Source organism: Kogia breviceps, chromosome 13, assembly GCF_026419965.1.
Source record: "Kogia breviceps isolate mKogBre1 chromosome 13, mKogBre1 haplotype 1, whole genome shotgun sequence".
In the NCBI taxonomy this organism is placed as follows: domain Eukaryota; kingdom Metazoa; phylum Chordata; class Mammalia; order Artiodactyla; family Physeteridae; genus Kogia; species Kogia breviceps.
This window is the reverse complement of record NC_081322.1, coordinates 86259304-86277558: the sequence shown is the minus strand read 5'-3', so window position 1 is coordinate 86277558 and position 18255 is coordinate 86259304. Positions and strand designations below refer to the sequence as shown.

General features: G+C 37.2%; 2 protein-coding genes across 3 annotated transcripts in view; one reads left to right on the top strand and one right to left on the bottom strand.

Moving 5' to 3' along the window:
- PACRG (parkin coregulated) overlaps nt 1–13639 on the bottom strand; it is a 514653-nt gene extending 501014 nt beyond the window's left edge. The window contains exon 1 of the mRNA XM_059083526.2: nt 13098–13639. Within this exon, the coding sequence (XP_058939509.1) occupies nt 13098–13241 (144 nt within the window). The 5' untranslated portion in view covers nt 13242–13639. The remainder of the gene's footprint in view (nt 1–13097) is intronic.
- A 35-nt stretch (nt 13640–13674) lies between these two features.
- The window catches only part of LOC131767983 (1-acyl-sn-glycerol-3-phosphate acyltransferase delta), a 1414884-nt gene continuing 1410303 nt past the window's right edge, over nt 13675–18255 (top strand). For both annotated transcript variants that reach the window (XM_059083506.2, XM_059083510.2), the window contains exon 1: nt 13675–13827. In XM_059083506.2, coding sequence (XP_058939489.1) covers nt 13821–13827 — 7 coding nt within the window. In that variant the 5' untranslated portion in view covers nt 13675–13820. The remainder of the gene's footprint in view (nt 13828–18255) is intronic.

The following is an 18255-nucleotide window of genomic DNA, read 5'->3' as shown; positions in this document are numbered from 1 at the left end:
GGGTTCATATCCAGAATATGTACCTACCCAGAGTATATAAAGAACATCAATATATCAATAAGAAAAGGACAGACAACCCAATAGGAAAAATGAGCAAACACTAGAAATAGGCATACCACAGAGGAAAGAACCCATATGATTAACTACGAAAAGAAAATATATCACTAGTTAACAGGAAAATGCAAAATTAAAACAAGATAACATTTCATGTCCTTCAGATTGGCACCATTTTTAGTCTGATATCACCAAATGACTAGGATTTGGGAAACAGCTGTTGGTAACTATATATATAGTTATATACATACATATAACTATATATGTATAAATATAAAACTTTGGAAAGCAATTTGACAAACTCTATTAAAGTTGAAGTTGAAGCTATACCTCCTTACCAACAATTCCACAGATGGTGAACTTTGGCATATGGCGCAGGGAGTCCTATCCAAGGATGATGTGATATTTTAATGTACAAACCTAACAGTCCCTCAGTAAGAGAATGAATAAACAAACTGGCTTGTTCATGTGATGGAATATGATATAGCAGGTAAACAAATTTCCTACAACTGTTTCTGCTATAACAGGACAAATATTCCTGAAAAACAAACTGTTCTGCAAAGTGGCTTACTAGAAATGATCAGGTGTATGGGGAAAAATTATGGGAAAAATAATGTTTAAGAAGCTCATAAAAATCTCTGCAACTTTATAACCAGAGCACATATTAATCATTCTGATAAAAATGTACTAGCATAGTTAAAATTATTAAATTTCTAACCTTTGAAAGTGAAATCCTGGAGTAAATATAGTGCTGTACCTTTAAAGAAAATGATGATAGGAGGTGCTGTAAGGATGTACAAAGATGGAGCTTGCTTCATAGTAAGTATCAATACTTCTAAGAGCAAGAACACAAACAGAACCAGGAGAAGTTGGTACTGTGGGCATTACTTCGTATTACTTTGTACTACTCTGTCATCATGCTGCATTTAGCTGTTAGAATACTTTTCAATTAGCTGCTCTTCCTTGACACAAAATATTAAAAACATGGGGAAGATTACATATGAACCTCCTACTTATACAGACATTATTCCCGTTTATGAATTGAATATGAGCTCAAAGGCATTACAGAAATATGCACAGAATAGCAAATAGCTCAGGTGGAAAGGCAAGAACAATGTCCAGATTTTAATTATACACACACACACACACACACACACAAAGTTACAAAACGTATGGATGCATATACATATGAACCACTTATATTTGGAAGTGATATACACAAATTTTAGAATCTTGGTTATCTCTAGGGATGGAAGGATGGAGGGATGGAGAAGGAATGAGGATCCTTTAGCAAGGATCTATTTATTTTTCTATAAGACTAAAAGTTTATTTAAAAGAGTATGACATTATTATAACAAAACATTATTCTTTATAAAACCTAGATGAATACATGCCTATTTTCCACACTTATTTGTATACTTACATTGTTCAAAGTGTAGAAAAATATGATTAAAATAAAACATGAGATTCAATGGGAATGTTATTAGATTAAAAGAGGCTGGATATAAAATAAATATAAATATTCTTAGGAAAACATATACCTATAAACATGAAGTGATAAAATATATTACTACAAGTGAAGACTATTAAAACTTGACAATTTTTTTTCCAAGTGATTTATATGATCCTTGCAGTTTCAAAGGGATGTTTCAGTTTCGCATATTATTAAAAGATCATCTGGAATACTAAACTGGTAAAATATTAAAATTAAAAATCAACATTATGGATATGAATTAACAGAAGAGATTAGCTTCACCAGTTTCTAAACATATTACCGAGTTATGATACTTTAAACTGTGTTACACTGGTTAAAATTTACTCTGAAATATCTCTGATTATTATGTATAATTATAATACAATAAAAGAATAACACAAATCAGCAAGGAATAGAACACTGCTTAATAATTAAGTGTCTTTGGAAAAACTGAATAGCATAATACTATGTCGCTAAAGGTTCTGAACCTCTATTAAACCCTAATTAAATCAACTACAGGGGCTTCCCTGGTGGCGCAGTGGTTGAGAATCCGCCTGCCGATGTAGGAGACACGGGTTCGTGCCCTGGTCTGGGAAGATCCCACATGCCGCGGAGCAACTAAGCCCGTGAGCCATGGCCGCTAGGCCTGCGCGTACTACAGACACAATTAGAATAAATAAATCAGGATCTTAGAGGATGGACCTAGAAGTCAGTATTTTTTAGCTACCCAGGTGATTACAATTTGCAATCTGTGAACCACAGCCTTAGATGTTTCAAATCCATTTATAATATGTATTATGAACGGGTTTCAGAGGTGCTGAGATATTGATCCCCTCAACATGCTTCACGTGGGGAAGGTGGATAGCCGGCAGGGCTGGGGTACTTAGAAACCTCAGGCCTTTGCCTCAGGCCACAAGGAGAGAGTAGAACAGGCAGAGTCAAGCATTGCAGGGAGTGGTAGATCAAACCTTAACCAGAGTCTTCAGATTCTGAAGAACTCTGATTCAGTAATTCTACTTCAGAAATTATATTTCAAAGAGATATTTTAAAATGCAGAAAAAATTGTATAAAAATATTAACTTTGTCATTACGTATAATAGCAAAAAACTGAAAGCAACCTGGGCGAATTATGAAAGAAATTATGGCACATTCAGAGAACAGAATTTTATGAGGTTTTTTTAAATGTGCAAGAGGAGTTTGTAATGACATGTAAAATATTAGCAAGTTAGAAGGAATCTATACAATTTCATATAAAGTATTATAATTATACACAATACAAGCTAAATATGCAAGCTATATAAATGTGTATTATGTACATAAATTTTTCATAAAGTACATATGTACTTTACTTATATATTCTATAAAATATATAAAATTTAAAGAATTTTAAACATATATATAATGAATAGAATTTATGACATAATTATTTTGGGCAGAGAAAGCATTAAATAAAGATTGAAAACTGAGTGAGCAGGAAACCTGGTCTGTCTTGTCTCTGAGCCTTTTCCTACTGCCCCTAACTCTTCCCCTCAGTCCCCTTCATCTTTTATATTTCACCAAACAAGATTCCCTTTGAGAAGTCTTTCCAGCCTCTTTCAGGCCATTCGGCGCTGTGGTCTCATAGCATCACACAATTCCTCTCTGACACCTTATAAAAACAGTAGCCATCCATCTCGCTACTGTCATAAAATGAACTGAGAACAACCACAGCTAAAACAAAGTCTATACTCTCCTGTAGGCACTGTGAATTCTGTTCTTGGATCAAATTGGACCATCAAAAGCCTACATACATATACCATGTGAATTTAATCTCATGGAAAATCCAGTTCCTCAAGATAGATTTTAACATCACCTACCTGACCCTTACTGAAGTCTTTTGTGGATGAAATTGGCTAGTGTAGTTCAAATAAGAAATAAAAATATAGATATGGTGTGTTGCATGTATTTAAAATGCTACAGGATCAATTTCTCTGAGAACTCAGTGTAGAGAAAGCTTGCATTCCCTATAGGGATTGGCAGGCTACTTCTTTTATGATAATGAGAAATGTATAATGTTCCCCTTTTGGCCCCTTCTGATGCCAAGAAGCTCAGAATGAAATTTAAACATCAATCAATAAATATACTGACCCTTATGAATGAAAAAATTGATTCTCCTTTTCTTAAGCTCAAGCTTCCTACTTTAATTACATTTTATTTCATTGTTTCACTGTTTGTTCTATTTTATTTCTGATCATTCTAATTTATTCTCAAAGTCTTTTGTCTCAATGTATACGTATCTTATTGTGAAACTATTGAAATTGGTTGAGGAAAACATTATAAATAAATACATAAGAGAATGTTTATGATCATTTTTTTCTCACAAATGTGTATTTTAAAAAGAGGAGGATGAAAGTCACCATTAAGAGAATGAAAAGGAAACTCATTGACAGGGAAACTATACTTGCAATACATGTATTTGACAATTGCTTTATATCATTTAGAATAAAATATAAAGAATAAGAATCATTACAAATAAATACACCCAATGAAGCCAAGAGAAAAGGAGGCAAAAGTCTAGAAAGGCACTTCACAAAAGACAACCAAATGGGCAATAAATAAATTAAAAAGTCTTAAACTCCATTAGTCAGAATAAAAATGAATATTAAATCCACAATGAGATAACATTATACACCCACTAGAATACCTAAAATGCAAAATAAAGAAAATAGTAGTTATTGATGATATTATAGACCAAATGGTACTCTTATTCAGAGCTGGCAGGAGTTTAAATTTGAAAAATCAATTTTGAAAATGTATATAGTTACTAAAGCAAACATATGCAAACCCTAGGACCCAGCAACCTGGACATTCTTACACATGTTGTCCAAAAATAGGTACTAGAAAGAAGAACAGAGCTGGAGGTATTATGCTCTCTGACTTCAGACTATACTACAAAGCTACAGTAATCAAAGAGTATGATACTGGCAAAAACAAACAAATGAACAAACAAACAAAAGCAGACACACAGATACATGGAAAAGAATAGACAGCCCAGAAGTAAACCCATGCACTTATGGTAGATTAATCTATCACAAAGAAGGCAAGATACACAATGGAGAAATGACAGTCTCTTCAATACATGGTGCTGGGAAAACTGGACAGTCACATGTAAAAAAATAAAACTAGAACGTTTTCTTGCACCACATACAAAAATAAATTTTAAATGGTTTAAAGACCTAAATATAAGACCAGAAACCATAAAACTCCTAGAAGAAAATACAGGCAGTATGCTGTTTGACATAGATTTAGCATTATTTTTTTTTTTTAGCAAATTTACCCAATTTAAAAAATGGGCAAAAGAACTGAATAGACATTTCTGAAGAAGACATACATACAAATGGCCAACAGGCACATGAAAAGATGCTCAACGTTGTTAATCATCAGAGAAATGCAAATCAAAACAACGAGATATCACCTCACACGCGTCAGAATGGTTATCATCAGAAAGACCACAAATAACAAATGCAGGTGAGGATGTGGAGAAAAGGAACCCTTGTATGCTGTTGGTGAGAATGTAAATTGGTGCAGCCACTGTGGAAAACGGTACAGAGGTTCATCAAAATGAAAATAGAACTACCATATGATCCAGCAGTTACACCCTGGGTATATACTGGAAGAAAATGAAAACACTAATCCAAAAAGATGCATGTATCCCAATGTTCATAGCAGTATTATTAACAATTGCTGAGATATGGAAGCAAACTAAGTGTCCATCAACAGATGGATGGATAAAAAAGATGTGGTACATATATACAATAGACTACTACTCAGCCATAAAAAAGAATGAAATTTTGCCACTTGCAACAACATGGATGGACCAGGAGGGTATTATGCTTAGTGAAATAATTCAAACAGAGAAAGACAAATACTGCCTGTTATCACATGGAATATTGTCTGTTATACTTGGAATCTAAGAAATAAAACAAACTAGTGAATATAACAAAAAATAAACTGACTCACAGATATAGAGAACAAATTAGCTGCTACCAGTGGAGAGAGGGAAGGGGAGAATGAGCAAAGTAGGGGTAGGGAATTAAGAGGCACAAGCTACTATGTATAAAATAAATAAACTACAAGGACATAGTCCTTGGCACAGGGAATGGACACTGGCACAGGGTATTTAGCCAATATTTTATGATAACTATAAATGAAGTATAATCTTTAAAAATTGTGAATCACTATGTTGTACATCTGAAACTTATATAATATTGTACATCAACTATACCTCAGTTTAAAAAAATACTAGAATTTTCCTAGTAGCACTATTTGTAAGTCTTAACCTAGAAGTCACATAAATACTCATCAACACAGGAATGGATCAATAAATTATGTTATATTCCCACATGAAAATAGTAGAAAGAAATGAGTATTAAGGATCTATGATCATACGCAGTAATGTGGGTGAATTTCACAATGGTGATCCCAGAAGTCAGACATAAAACAACTACATACTCTATGATTCCATGAATATAAGCAGAAATCTGTTGATAGAAGTTGGGATAAGGTTAGCTTGGGGTGTATATAGGCAGTGACTGGAAAGGTCCTGAAGGGGTTCTGTGGTGTTGGTAAGGTTTCTTGATCTGGGTTCTGGCTACACCAGTGTGTTTGGTTTAATATTTATCAAGTGACATGTGTACATTTTCCACTTGCATGTTATGCATCTACCAAAGTCTAAAAAAAGTGATCAAGAGAGGATTGTTCTCAGTTAGAAAAATCTAGTAATATAGCATACATTCTTTGCTTTACCATTTAATAGGTGACTCACAACGACAAAAAATTAAATTGTCTGAGATTTATATGCTAAATGGGAAAAAAAAAGTCTGCCCTGACTCCTCATAGGATTGCTTAGAAAGAGAAATGGAATAGAGATGAGCCCTAAGCATACACAAAGCCACTATCATTAATATACATATAGCACTGGCAGAGCATTCAAATTAAATAGGCAGATTTTTTTTTAATCCAGTTTAACTATATGTGAAAGGTAATGTAACTACTTCTGACCAATTTGGAAAAAATGTAATAAAATTTATACCTCACTTCTTAAACCAAAATGAATTAAGATGAAGTAAAGCTTTAAAATAAAACATTGAAATTATAAGAGGACTAGTGAAAAAAAGGTTAAAATTTTCCCCGTAATATTAAATAGGAGAGAGCTTTACTAAGCCAAGCCACTTAAACATTTTACAATGGGCATGTATTACTTTAATAAGAAGCTAATTTAAAATGGCATAAAACATTTGTAAATTATTCTCATTCCTATATTTCATACTTATTTAACACCATTAGCATTTCCTTGAAGTTGCTAATTTGAAGATGATTGATAATTATAGTATAAAACATGGTCATTCATTAATTCATTTGACAAAAAATAATAGCTCCTACTATGTGCCAGGAACTTTTCTAGAGCTGGAGATGCAGCAGTGAGTGAAACAGTAATAATTCCCTGCCCTCAAGGAGCTTACTCTGTTGTGGAAGAAGACATAGGATAAACTAGATTAATATTAGAGAATGATCAGTGTCTATGGAAAAATACAACAAAGGGAAAGAAGATGGGTGTGCTGAAACAGGGATGGAGGGGGTTATTAAGAGGTTGACATTTTAAATAGTCAGAGAGGCCTCACTAAAAAGTTAGTCTTTTGAACAAATATTTGAAGGATCAAGAGATGATGATATGTGGGGGGAAATATATTTCAGGCAGAGGGAACAGGAAGGGCAGAGGTACTAAGGCAGCTGTGTAACTGGTATATTCAAGAAACTGCAAGGAAACTACTGTGGATGGAACAGAACGAGGGAGGGAGCAAGTACTAAGTTATACATATAAAGAAGAAATGGCAGCTCGATTACACAGTGCCTTATAGGAGCTTAAAAACTTCAGCTTCACACTAAGATGAGCCACCTGAGGATCTGAAGTGAGCATGTCCTCATCTGGCTGAGTTTTAAAGGGAACTTCTGGGCTCCTCAATTGGAGGAGGGTGGTTTAAAAAAAAGCAAACAAACTAAAGACAGATACAGTTAGAACAACAGGAGGAAAACGATGAGATAACAGAAAAGTGTACAATTTCTTTCCTTCATTCACCAAATTTTTTTTTTTTTTTTTTTTGCGGTATGCGGGCCTCTCACTGTTGTGGCCTCTCCCATTGCGGAGCACAGGCTGCGGACGCGCAGGCTCAGCGGCCATGGCTCACGGGCCCAGACGCTCCGCGGCATGTGGGGTCTTCCCGGACCAGGGCACGAACCCGTGTCTCCTGCATCGGCAGGCGGATTCTCAACCGCTGCGCCACCAGGGAAGCCCTATTCACCAAATATTTATTGAGTACATGGTTAAGTGCTGTTAAGATGAAAAAAACGACTTGGACACAGATTCTGCCCTCACAGGGAATTTACTCGAGGAGGTAAAACATGGGTAGACATAACTCTAACACGTGGTAGAAAACAATGAACAAAAATAAGTTTCCATCTTGGTTGAGACAGAGAATTAGGGGAGTCATCTTGAAGCAGTTGGCCTTTCAGCTGGCTGCAAAAATATAAGCTTCTTGATGGCACGCATTCCTTACTGCTAGATTTCCAGCACCAAAAGAGTGTATGGCACAATCAGTGATCATTTGTTACCTAATGACGGAAGGGATCTGTGTTTGCAGCTATGTAGGGAGAAGGGCATTGAAGCAAAGGGAACAACACGAGCAAAATCAAAGCAATGAAGAGTTACAGTTTAATTTGGTGGAAGCAAATGAGAATAGTGCGAGATGAAATTAAATCCATAGAATAGGGTTAGATCACAGAAGGCCTTGCTGGTCTTGGGGAGGTACCATGATTTTTTGCTATAAGAACCAATGATCTCCAAAAGCTTTCAGCAACAATAAGAGAACTTTGTACTGGAAGGATAAGTGTAATAGTATAATCAACTATCAACTCTCAACTGATAGTTGATTGAGGCAATCAACTGATATGTGAATGGAGTCTAGAGACCAGTTTAGATGATACTGCAAAATACTGCAAAAACCTAGACAAAAGGTAATGAGGGTCTCAATGAGGTTATTGTCACTTGGTCCCTATGTCATTAGCACTTCCACTGTCCTAAGTAGGTATTTGTAAGCCTTACCATACAAGTGCATTTATTTGTACTGTAATTATTTTACTTGTCCTGCTTCTTTTCTTTTCTAGCAATATTTAACTCTCACGGTGGACACTTCGAATAAACCTCAAATTTCTGTTCTTCATTTTGTGACAGTAATGAAATGCCTCAAGTTTTAGCTGGACACAGAGCTACCTGTCAGAGACTACATTTCCCAGCCTCTCCTGTAAGTGGTTGTCGCCATAAGCCTAGGTTTGGCAATGGATTTGAGCAAAAGTGATGAGTGCAGCTTCTGGAACATGCTGCTTGTTCTCCATTTCTTCCTACTTTTTCTTGCAGGTTGCTCCTTACTCATTGTTCTCTCCTCTTGCATGAAGTAGGTGTTGGAGATTATGCCCTTTTGGAACTATGTAACTCTTAGCCCCTTTCCTGAAGGAAAAGGTATGGGGGCCTAGAGTTGCTGCAAGGGTCAGTCTTTCATAGGCTTTTGCAAAAAGGGAAAATATAGGCCTATGACTAAACTCTGGCCAGTGGGATGTGAATGAAAGTGGGGTGCTGTGTCTGGGTCATGCTCATAAAATGAAGCACTCTGTTTCTTATTTCCTCCATCCTGAGAGTAGGGATTTGACCCTGGTGATGGTGAGCTCACCTGGCCTCAGGGCATCATCCTGCAGGATGCAAAACAAGAATATACAAGGCTCCTAAGTCCCTGGACCTATCTCATGGGGAAGTAGTGCCCAGTCTCCAGGAATTGCCTACAAACTTGGACTCTGAGAGAACTTTCATCTTAGTTAAACTATTGTTATTTGGTCACTGTTACAGCAGCCAAATCAATATCTTAATATATTATGTATAAATACTGACCATTGCTCCTGTGTTGAATGAATTAGTAAGTATAAAAGTTTCTATGTAAGTAAAGTAAAATTAAAGAATTATTTCTCCCATTCCCATAAACTTTGAGCATAAAACATCTATAGTCTACTGAAAAGGAAAGATGTAGTATAAAAGTTCAGTTGAAGTCAGCATCTCATTCATCATAACCTTGGGCCCATATCCTAACTTGCTTTATGATAAGGTGGGTTAGCACAGAAAGCAACTACCATCTGTTGAGAAGAAGCCAGTACAACACTGGGTTACTGGTTTCTGGTTATAGGTTCTATCAGACCACAAACAAGGCCTTTAAAGGGAAAATAAACTAGGAAATCTTCAAATTCTGCATCTCCTATCATTCTTTTGAGTCAAACATTATAATAATGTGTATTTGATTATTATTCTCTGATTGCAGGACTTTTGTCATGGCTTGTTTCTATACAGAATGCAACAACAATTTCACAGAGGCAAAGTAAAGGAACTACTTACAGTTGAAGAACACTTGACGTCGGGATTTTAAAAAAAACTAGCTACTTACATTTATCATTATTTTGTAAATAATTTTGCATTCACATACATAGATTATGACTGTTTAAGGATTTTGGCTTGCACAGCCCACCTGATCATATCTGTCTATGATCAAGCTTGTATACTTATATTACTAAAGCACCCTCAATGAAACTTTGGGAGTCTCCATATACCTCCTTAGGATATAGTTCTACAAGTCTTTCGGGGAAGTGCACTGGAATGGTGACTTAATTAGCGAGTGTTGGAAAGAGGAACTGATGGCAAGCCCTAACACTAGAAAAGTGGTTTGAGGGTTGGGTTCTGGAACAAAGAGTTGCAATTAAGAAAAGCTGGACAATCCCACTACTGGGCATATACCCTGAGAAAACCATAATTCAGAAAGAGTCATGTACCACAATGTTCATTGCTGCTCTATTTACAATAGCCAGGACATGGAAGCAACCTAAGTGTCCAGCAACAGATGAATGGATAAAGAAGATGTGGCACATATATATACAATGTTCTATTACTCAGCCATAAAAAGAAACGAAATTGAGTTATTTGTAGTGAGGTGGATGGACCTGGAGTCTGTCATACAGAGTGAAGTAAGTCAGAAAAAGAAAAACAAATACCGTATGCTAACACATATATATGGAATCTTAAAAAAAACTAAAAAACCAAAATGGCTCTGAAAAACCTAGGGGTGGGACAGGAATAAAGACACAGAGGTAGAGAACGGACTTGAGGACACGGGGAGGGGGAAGGGTAAGCTGGAACAAAGTGAGAGAGTGGCATGGACATATATACACCACCACATTTGAAATAGATAGCTAGTGGGAAGCAGCCGCATAGCACAGGTAGGTAGCTCAGCTCGGTGCTTTGTGACCACCTAGAGGGGTGGGATAGGGAGTGGGGGGAGGGAGGGAGACGCAAGAGGGAAGAGATATGGGAACATATGTATATGTATAACTGATTCACTTTGTTAGAAAGCAGAAACTAACACACCATTGTAAAGCAATTATACTCCAATAAAGATGTTTAAAAAAAAAAGAAAAGAAAAGCTAGAGATTGGCATGTTATTTTCTGAATAGAAATAAACCTTAAGAAAGAGGGGTGTTTTGACTATGTAATGCTGAAAGGTCTACACTGTCGAGGGCAGAAATGTTGAAATGTTAATATTGGATATGAAAAGGAAGGGTTTTATTTCCTGTACCACTGAAGTTAGTTTGTATAAACAGTCTCTCTCTTTTATCAAGACTTGACCATTGTTGTTAGTGGTGGTTTTCCTTGGAGTTGTAAGGACTGAGACAGTTTTGCTGATCCCAAATCCCCAGAACTATGCTGAGCAAGTTCTCAGATTTAAAAAAACAAACAAAAAACAATCAAACAAAAAAACTATTGTTGATTGAATGAATGAATGGATGGATAAATAATGTTTGTGTCTAACAATTATGATTTCCACTAAATGAAGTGAAAGAATGACTTATCCTCTTTTGAGGATCCCAAAGGAGACATAAATATTACACTAAGGGATTTTCCTTAAGTATATGGAAACAAAAAGATAATTTATCTCAAATAAGTTGTTTATAATGAAGCCTGCTTCATAATCAATTTTTTTGTTTGAGTCTTGTAAGCATATTTGTTACATTTGTCAATACTGAAATACTTGATTTTCCAGAATTATGACTTTAGGTGAAAAGCTATGTTTTTTAAAAAGAAAACGTGATTATAAATATAGGTTTAGAAAAAAAAAAGAATTTGACCAATTTTACATGAAATATAACATTGAAAAAAATCACTAAAATTATAATCATATATATTGTTTAGACGAAAAAAAGAAATAATTAGCTTGAATGTTATGGTATTCTGTGTTGCTGATAAATTAGTCATATTGACTCCCATGACCACCTATTCACATGAAATACATGCAAAAGGACTGCAGTTACAACAAGCAGAAAGTTTTAGTCTATTTCTAAGAATTTTAACTATTGCAATTCAACTGCCACACATTCTGATAGCCAGAATTTCATTTTGTGTAGCAACATGGGAATCTGGCCTCAGGTCTAAAGGTGATCTGTTTCATTCATGTATTTTAAGGATGTGGTTTAGGAATAAGGTATTAGGTTTGCAACATTTATGTAAAACAAATAATGTGACGCTGGAAAGCGGTGCTCTTCATTCAACATATTTAGCTGCTCTACAGTAAGTCAGATCCTCCCAGAGGGTAAATTACACAAATTTGAAAGCTGCATTTATTACTGAATATCTCATTTCCAGACAGGTGTTTACTCAGTAGTAAAACCTGGTGTAGCATACCAAATTAAAAGTTTTTTTTTTTTTAAACTATCATGCACGTACCCAAACCACTTGTGTGCAGTTTAAAACTCTTCCTCCTAATCAATCATATCGAGAATAATTGATTTTTACTACCGCAAAACAGCAGAAATGAAATATGAATTGTATTAATAGGAAGAGATACTTGAACAGAAGCTTGGATTGTTTAAAATTAATAGTTTAAAAGATCTATCTAGAAATAGACTTATTAAGTTGCCCTTTTAGTACTCTAACATGCCATTTTGTGAGAGTGCTGTTAGAAGAAATGCTAGGATAGTCTAAAAATTTCTAGGTTGATTGGTGAAATTTCTTACTGTTAATTAATGAGTTTATGTTCCCAGCTGTACATCAGCATGTTAAATTTTGCAAGAGTTTATGATTTCTAAGAACTCTCCTTCTATAAGGCCTTTTGCTGAGTGAGACAGTTTAGGAATCAGTAAGTAAAGGGGATCTTTCTTCTTCGTGTAAATAGCTTAAGAGTAAATTTAGGTGGTCTAGAAACCGTGAGTTATTAGGAAGGTGCTTAGAAACGGGCACAGTACATCAGCTGCCCGAGATCCCTTCCAGCAGCCTAGCCTGGACCTCCACACTCTGTTGGGCACCGTCTGTTACTGGTCGAGTAATCGCCATTATTGGCAAAGACCACCCTAGATATGGGCTCAGAATCCATCCTAGGGCCAGCCATCCTCTACAACTTGGTGTCCCCTGATTCGGAGCGAGTGCATTCAATTCAGGAAGATCACTTACGACTGAGTTTTTCATCATGGCTTTGACTGTGAAGCCCTCAGAAACCAGGGAGTGAGGCTGGTGCACCGGGAACGGCAGCTTGGTCCTCTTCGGCATCTTGTCTGGGCATTTGTTTAAGCTCAGGGTCTCTTTTTCTGCCACCATCTTCCTAGAAAATGTCTTGTTCTCATAAAACGTGTAGTAAAAGAATCAGTGAGTTTTACGGATGTGAGAAGGAGGTCGGGAAAAAATGTAAAAAGGCGCGCTACTGGTAGAATTTCACGCCCTCGTAGCGCCCAAGTTGATCCAGATGTTTGGCAGCTCACAGGTGAAGGGAGTTGAGGGGAGGGGAGGGGCCCGAAGAGGGCAGGACCGAGGCTAGAGCCGCAACAAGCTTCCAAAGGTAACCCTCCTGGTCGCTAAGCGACACGTCAACACTGTGGCTGAATGACCCTGCCTCCCGGTGACGGACGTTTCCTAGGCCTCAGGCCGGAAGGTCGGCGGGCGGCCGACCGGCCGCGGGCGGCAGCAACCGACCTGAGGAGAGACTACGCATTAAAACTACGACTCCCAGAAGGCCTCGGGCTAAGCCCTCTCTGCGCATGCGCGCCCCCCACGGGCGGTCGCGGAGGAGAGGCTTCCTGGACAATTTAACCCGGGACTGCCGCTCGTGTGAGGCGCAGGCGGGCAGCGGCGTGCGTGTAGGCCCTTGCTCGCCCGGCAGCTTCCAACTGCCCAGTGGCCATGATAGGTACGTGGGTACCTGACAGGTACAGCCTCTCTGCGCCGCCCCGCGCTCAGCTGTTGCGCCGCGCCGGGCCTCGGCTGACAGGGACGCCGGGGTGCCGCCCGTGTCCGCTGCCTGTGGCAGGGTGTCGGTGTCCGCGCCGTCCTTAGCCCGCGCCGCCGGCTCCCCGGTGCCCGCCGTGGCCCTGGAGAATAAGTGTGTGTGTGTGTCCTAAGCCCCCACCCGGCCCTCGTTTGACGGGCTTCCCCCTGGAGCCAACTTCGCGAGGGACCCTGGCGTGCGCCTCGGCGCTGCCCGAGACGAAGGCTGCGTCCCGCGGTCCGTCAGCGAGCGCACCGCCCGCCGGACCTCGAGGGGCCGTGGGAAGGCCCCGCCTTCCGCCCCGGTTTCCGTCCCTTAGGGCGCTTGGGAGTCTGTCTTCCCGCTTAGGACAGATGGGGACCCACTCTCCGGAGAACTCTTTAAGGGAAACACTCGCGAAGAGCTAAGCTCTAATGGACGGTGCCGAGGGACGATGGTTGAGGTCAAAACAAATTCCTGCAGGTGGATTTAAACTTCTTGCTCCCTTTGGTTTTGTCTTCTAAATCTCTCCCTAGAGGTTTGAGATGAAAGAATAATTGAGTCAGTGATAACAAGGTTCAAAACTTTCGCATAGTGAACTAACGATTCATTTTGCAAAGAACAAAACAAAGCAGAAAAACAAAAAAAACCACATTTTTTATACACAGAAGGCCCTAGGTGCATTTATGTGAATAAAGCTTTGGAAGTGGCTGTTAGAGTTGCTTATAAACCCTGTAATATAAAAGATTAGAAAAGTTCTTGTCTTCCAGGATTGTTAAGCCAAAAGTTATTTTAAGGGTTATCTTTGAAAATTAATGGGAATGCACAGTGTGATTACAAAACATTGCTGTTTGGGGAGTTTATTATGACAGATTTCCTATAGATTATGTATTGGTTTGGTGAGTTTATTTTGGGATTATTCTTGAATGGGCACCGCTTAGGAAACGCAAGTACATCTGAAGTCAGATGTCGTCTATCCAAGAAGATAGAAGGTAATTTTTAAAAATATATAAGTTTGTATGCAGTGATAAACTTACATCTTTTATTTATTAAACGAATGTTAAAGTGTAAAACGTTTTATCCATCACTAGGAGAATCATGCCAGCTAACTGACACTGTGTTTGCAACAATGATAAAACCTAAGGATGTTGTCCAGTTTTCCTTACCTTTCTGGTGTGGTAGGATTGTTGGTGAAGTTATATACAGGCAAGAATTTAAGATCTAAAAATCATCACTTAATTCTAAATTGTCATCTAATAGACGATTATATAGATAACTTTGTTAGAATGAACTATGTTTAGGCAGTTTAGTTTGTTTGGGATTTAGGGACACAGGAAGGAAGCATATTATCTTTAGATTTGATGATTAGACATTTATTAATAACTGGCAGCGATGTGGAGAATGTAAGGTGGATTTTTAAAAGTGTTCTTTCTCATACTCCAGCTAGTGTTTGACACAGTGCAAATAAGTGTATTACAATATAAATAATTCCATGCTCCCTCCCAAGGAAAGTACCTTACTTGTTAAAACCATGTGGACAATGTACAATAAATTATACAGCTAGTCAACTACTTGCATTGCCTCATTCGGTCAATGGGTACATTTTAATAAAAATCTTAATTGCCAGTTTTGGAGTTGGTTCAGTTGAATAATGCCAAAGGTAAGTGAAAGTGGGAGCAATTGAAGGAAAGTCTTGGAGTGATGTTTCCCGTTTCTGACTAAACTTTGGAGCCAGGAAAGGCCTTATTTATAGTCTATATCCAGTGATATACTGGAGATTAAAATATACATTAATATATATATGGGGATTATTTTATTTTTGTTAAAGACGTGTGCTGCTCAGAACTTGCCCCTTTTGTGCCTATGCTGTCTTTAATTGCTACACATTCTTTAATGCTAACAGTACTCTTCTACTTTATTTAAATCTCAGCTCACTTTTAAGGAAGAACAAAAATTGCATTTGTTGGTAGAATAGGAATAAGGGGGATTGACTGTTGCCTCACTACCAATAAAATTACCTTTCTTTGCTTTCTCAAAATTCAGCATTCTTTCTTGGCACAGAGACTATTTCAAAAGTACTTACATTTTCCAGTTAGGTTATGATTAATATGTTAAATGCCCTGACTCAGACAGCTATAGAAATATAATTTAAGTGGGTGAAAAATTATGATGTTTTGAGAAATATGGAGAGGAAGTTAAGATAATATAAAGCATAATAAAAAAGAGAATTCAACTTAGAAAAATGTAATTTTTGGTACCTCTCTTAAAGTTATATTTCACCCTTTTTTAAAATTACCATTTTTGTGTGTTTAAAATTGATTTTTTTTTTTTTTTTTTTTTTTTGTGGTACGCGGGCCTCTCACTGTTGTGGCCTCTCCCGTTGCAGAGCACAGGCTCCAGACGCGCAGGCTCAGCGGCCATGGCTCACGGGCCCAGCCGCTCCGTGGCATGTGGGATCTTCCCAGACCGGGGCATGAACCCGCGTCCCCTGCATCGGCAGGCGGACTCTCAACCACTGTGCCACCAGGGAAGCCCTAAAATTGAATTTTAATAGTAATATTTGTGGTATATTCTGTATGTATGTTGTATAAAACTGGATTTAGGTATTTAAGTGGTATCAGATGTTAAAGTGCATGGATATATATATATATATATATATATATATATATATATATATATATAAAACCATGTTGCCAGTTTTGAAATTCAAACTCAATGTCTTAAAAATGATTTTTGAGTGATTTAAAAAAATAATTAGAATATAATCTCTTCTGTATCTTGTTTAACTTAACATCTCTTAGAAGACTTAACAAAGCTGCATGTACAGATCCACCCTACAGTAATTCCTGTCTAGTATTTAGTGGATGTACATAACTTATGCAGGTACTCTCCAATAAATGTGCATACAGTAGGTTTACAGACAGTTGCTGTCATCAGGAAGGTTTGTGTCCATATCATTTTATTTGCATATATAAGCCTATATGGAAAGTAAAAATATTACAGTTTCGAAGTGAATTTTCTAGCTGAAGGGTTTGTAGACTTTGAATTTTGCTAGGTATTTCCAAATTGTTTAAAACAAATTACCCTGTTTTACATTTCTGTCTGCCATAACAAGGTAGCAAAGAGCTGTCCTACTCCTCTGAGCTGAAAGATTACAAAAAGACATCCTTCCCAGAACTGACCCAGCAAAGCACCTACTGGGTTTCCCCTCTCTCTCCAAAGACTTATTGCCTTCCAACAGTTCACAAGGTGCACAACTGTCCTTAATGGCCCTGCCCCCCTCCAACAGTGTTTATAAGAGTGTCCTCGTTCCCTCTGTGTACCATAAAATTTTTTTATTTTTGTCTTTCTGATAGATGAAAAACAGTATATTTTAATTTTTTTAATGTATCTTATGAAGAAAAAACCTTCACTTCTCATTTTATAATGCTTTATTTTCATGAAAGAAGATTCAATAATTGAGTATCTACTGTGTGCCCATTACTGTTCCAGGTGCCAGGGATACATGAGTTAAAAAAAACCAAAAAACAGAAAAAAACACCCCGCTGTCATGAATGTACAGTCTAACTGTACTGTTTGCCCACAAATCTGCATATTTCTTTTAAAGCTTGTATGCAGTGAATTTTAAAGTCTCAGAATTTATATGTTAGTTAAATATACTATCTACTGGTACTTGCTCTGCCATTTCAATAATTTTAGATGAGAAGTGAGCCTGCATCTAAGTACCCAAGGTAGGCTTTGAAAGCTGTTTATGATGAGGTACAATTGTGTCACAAAAGAAGTTCTAAGTTTTTGCATAGATTTCATGTAATTATGTACAGTTCTTCTTTGGGTCCAAAGGCTCTAGAATGATGACTCTATGCCCTTTCAACTTTGGAACTATTTCTAAGGATTTTTTTGAAGTCTACGTTTTTTTGAAACCTCCTGGCTTCATTGCTTGAAAATGATACAATGAAAGTACTTTGTATTAAGATATGCAAATCCATTTCTACCTCCAAAGCTTCTTTGAAAAATTCAGAAAAAAAGTTCTTCTTGCTTGGTAATGTTTCATATTCATGAAAGCAGTTTCAATGCAGAATACTTTATTCTGTTAGCTTTTAGTTTTTTGATCAATGGAAATTGTTTCTTACCTGCTGTTTCTTCAGCCTTTAATTGTGGCCCAGTGCTTATATAGTGTTTCTGTTTTAATTTGCATTTAATGAGCTCATTTTAAATGCTTCTTTGTAGTAATCTGAACGGTTTCTTTCTTAAATTTTTTAATATTAAAGAAAGAGATTTATGTCGCAGCTCACCTTCCTGGCTTATTTACTTATATGCTTGGTCATGTATTGAGACCATCTTAGGACATTTGTATTTTTAAGAGTGTTGATG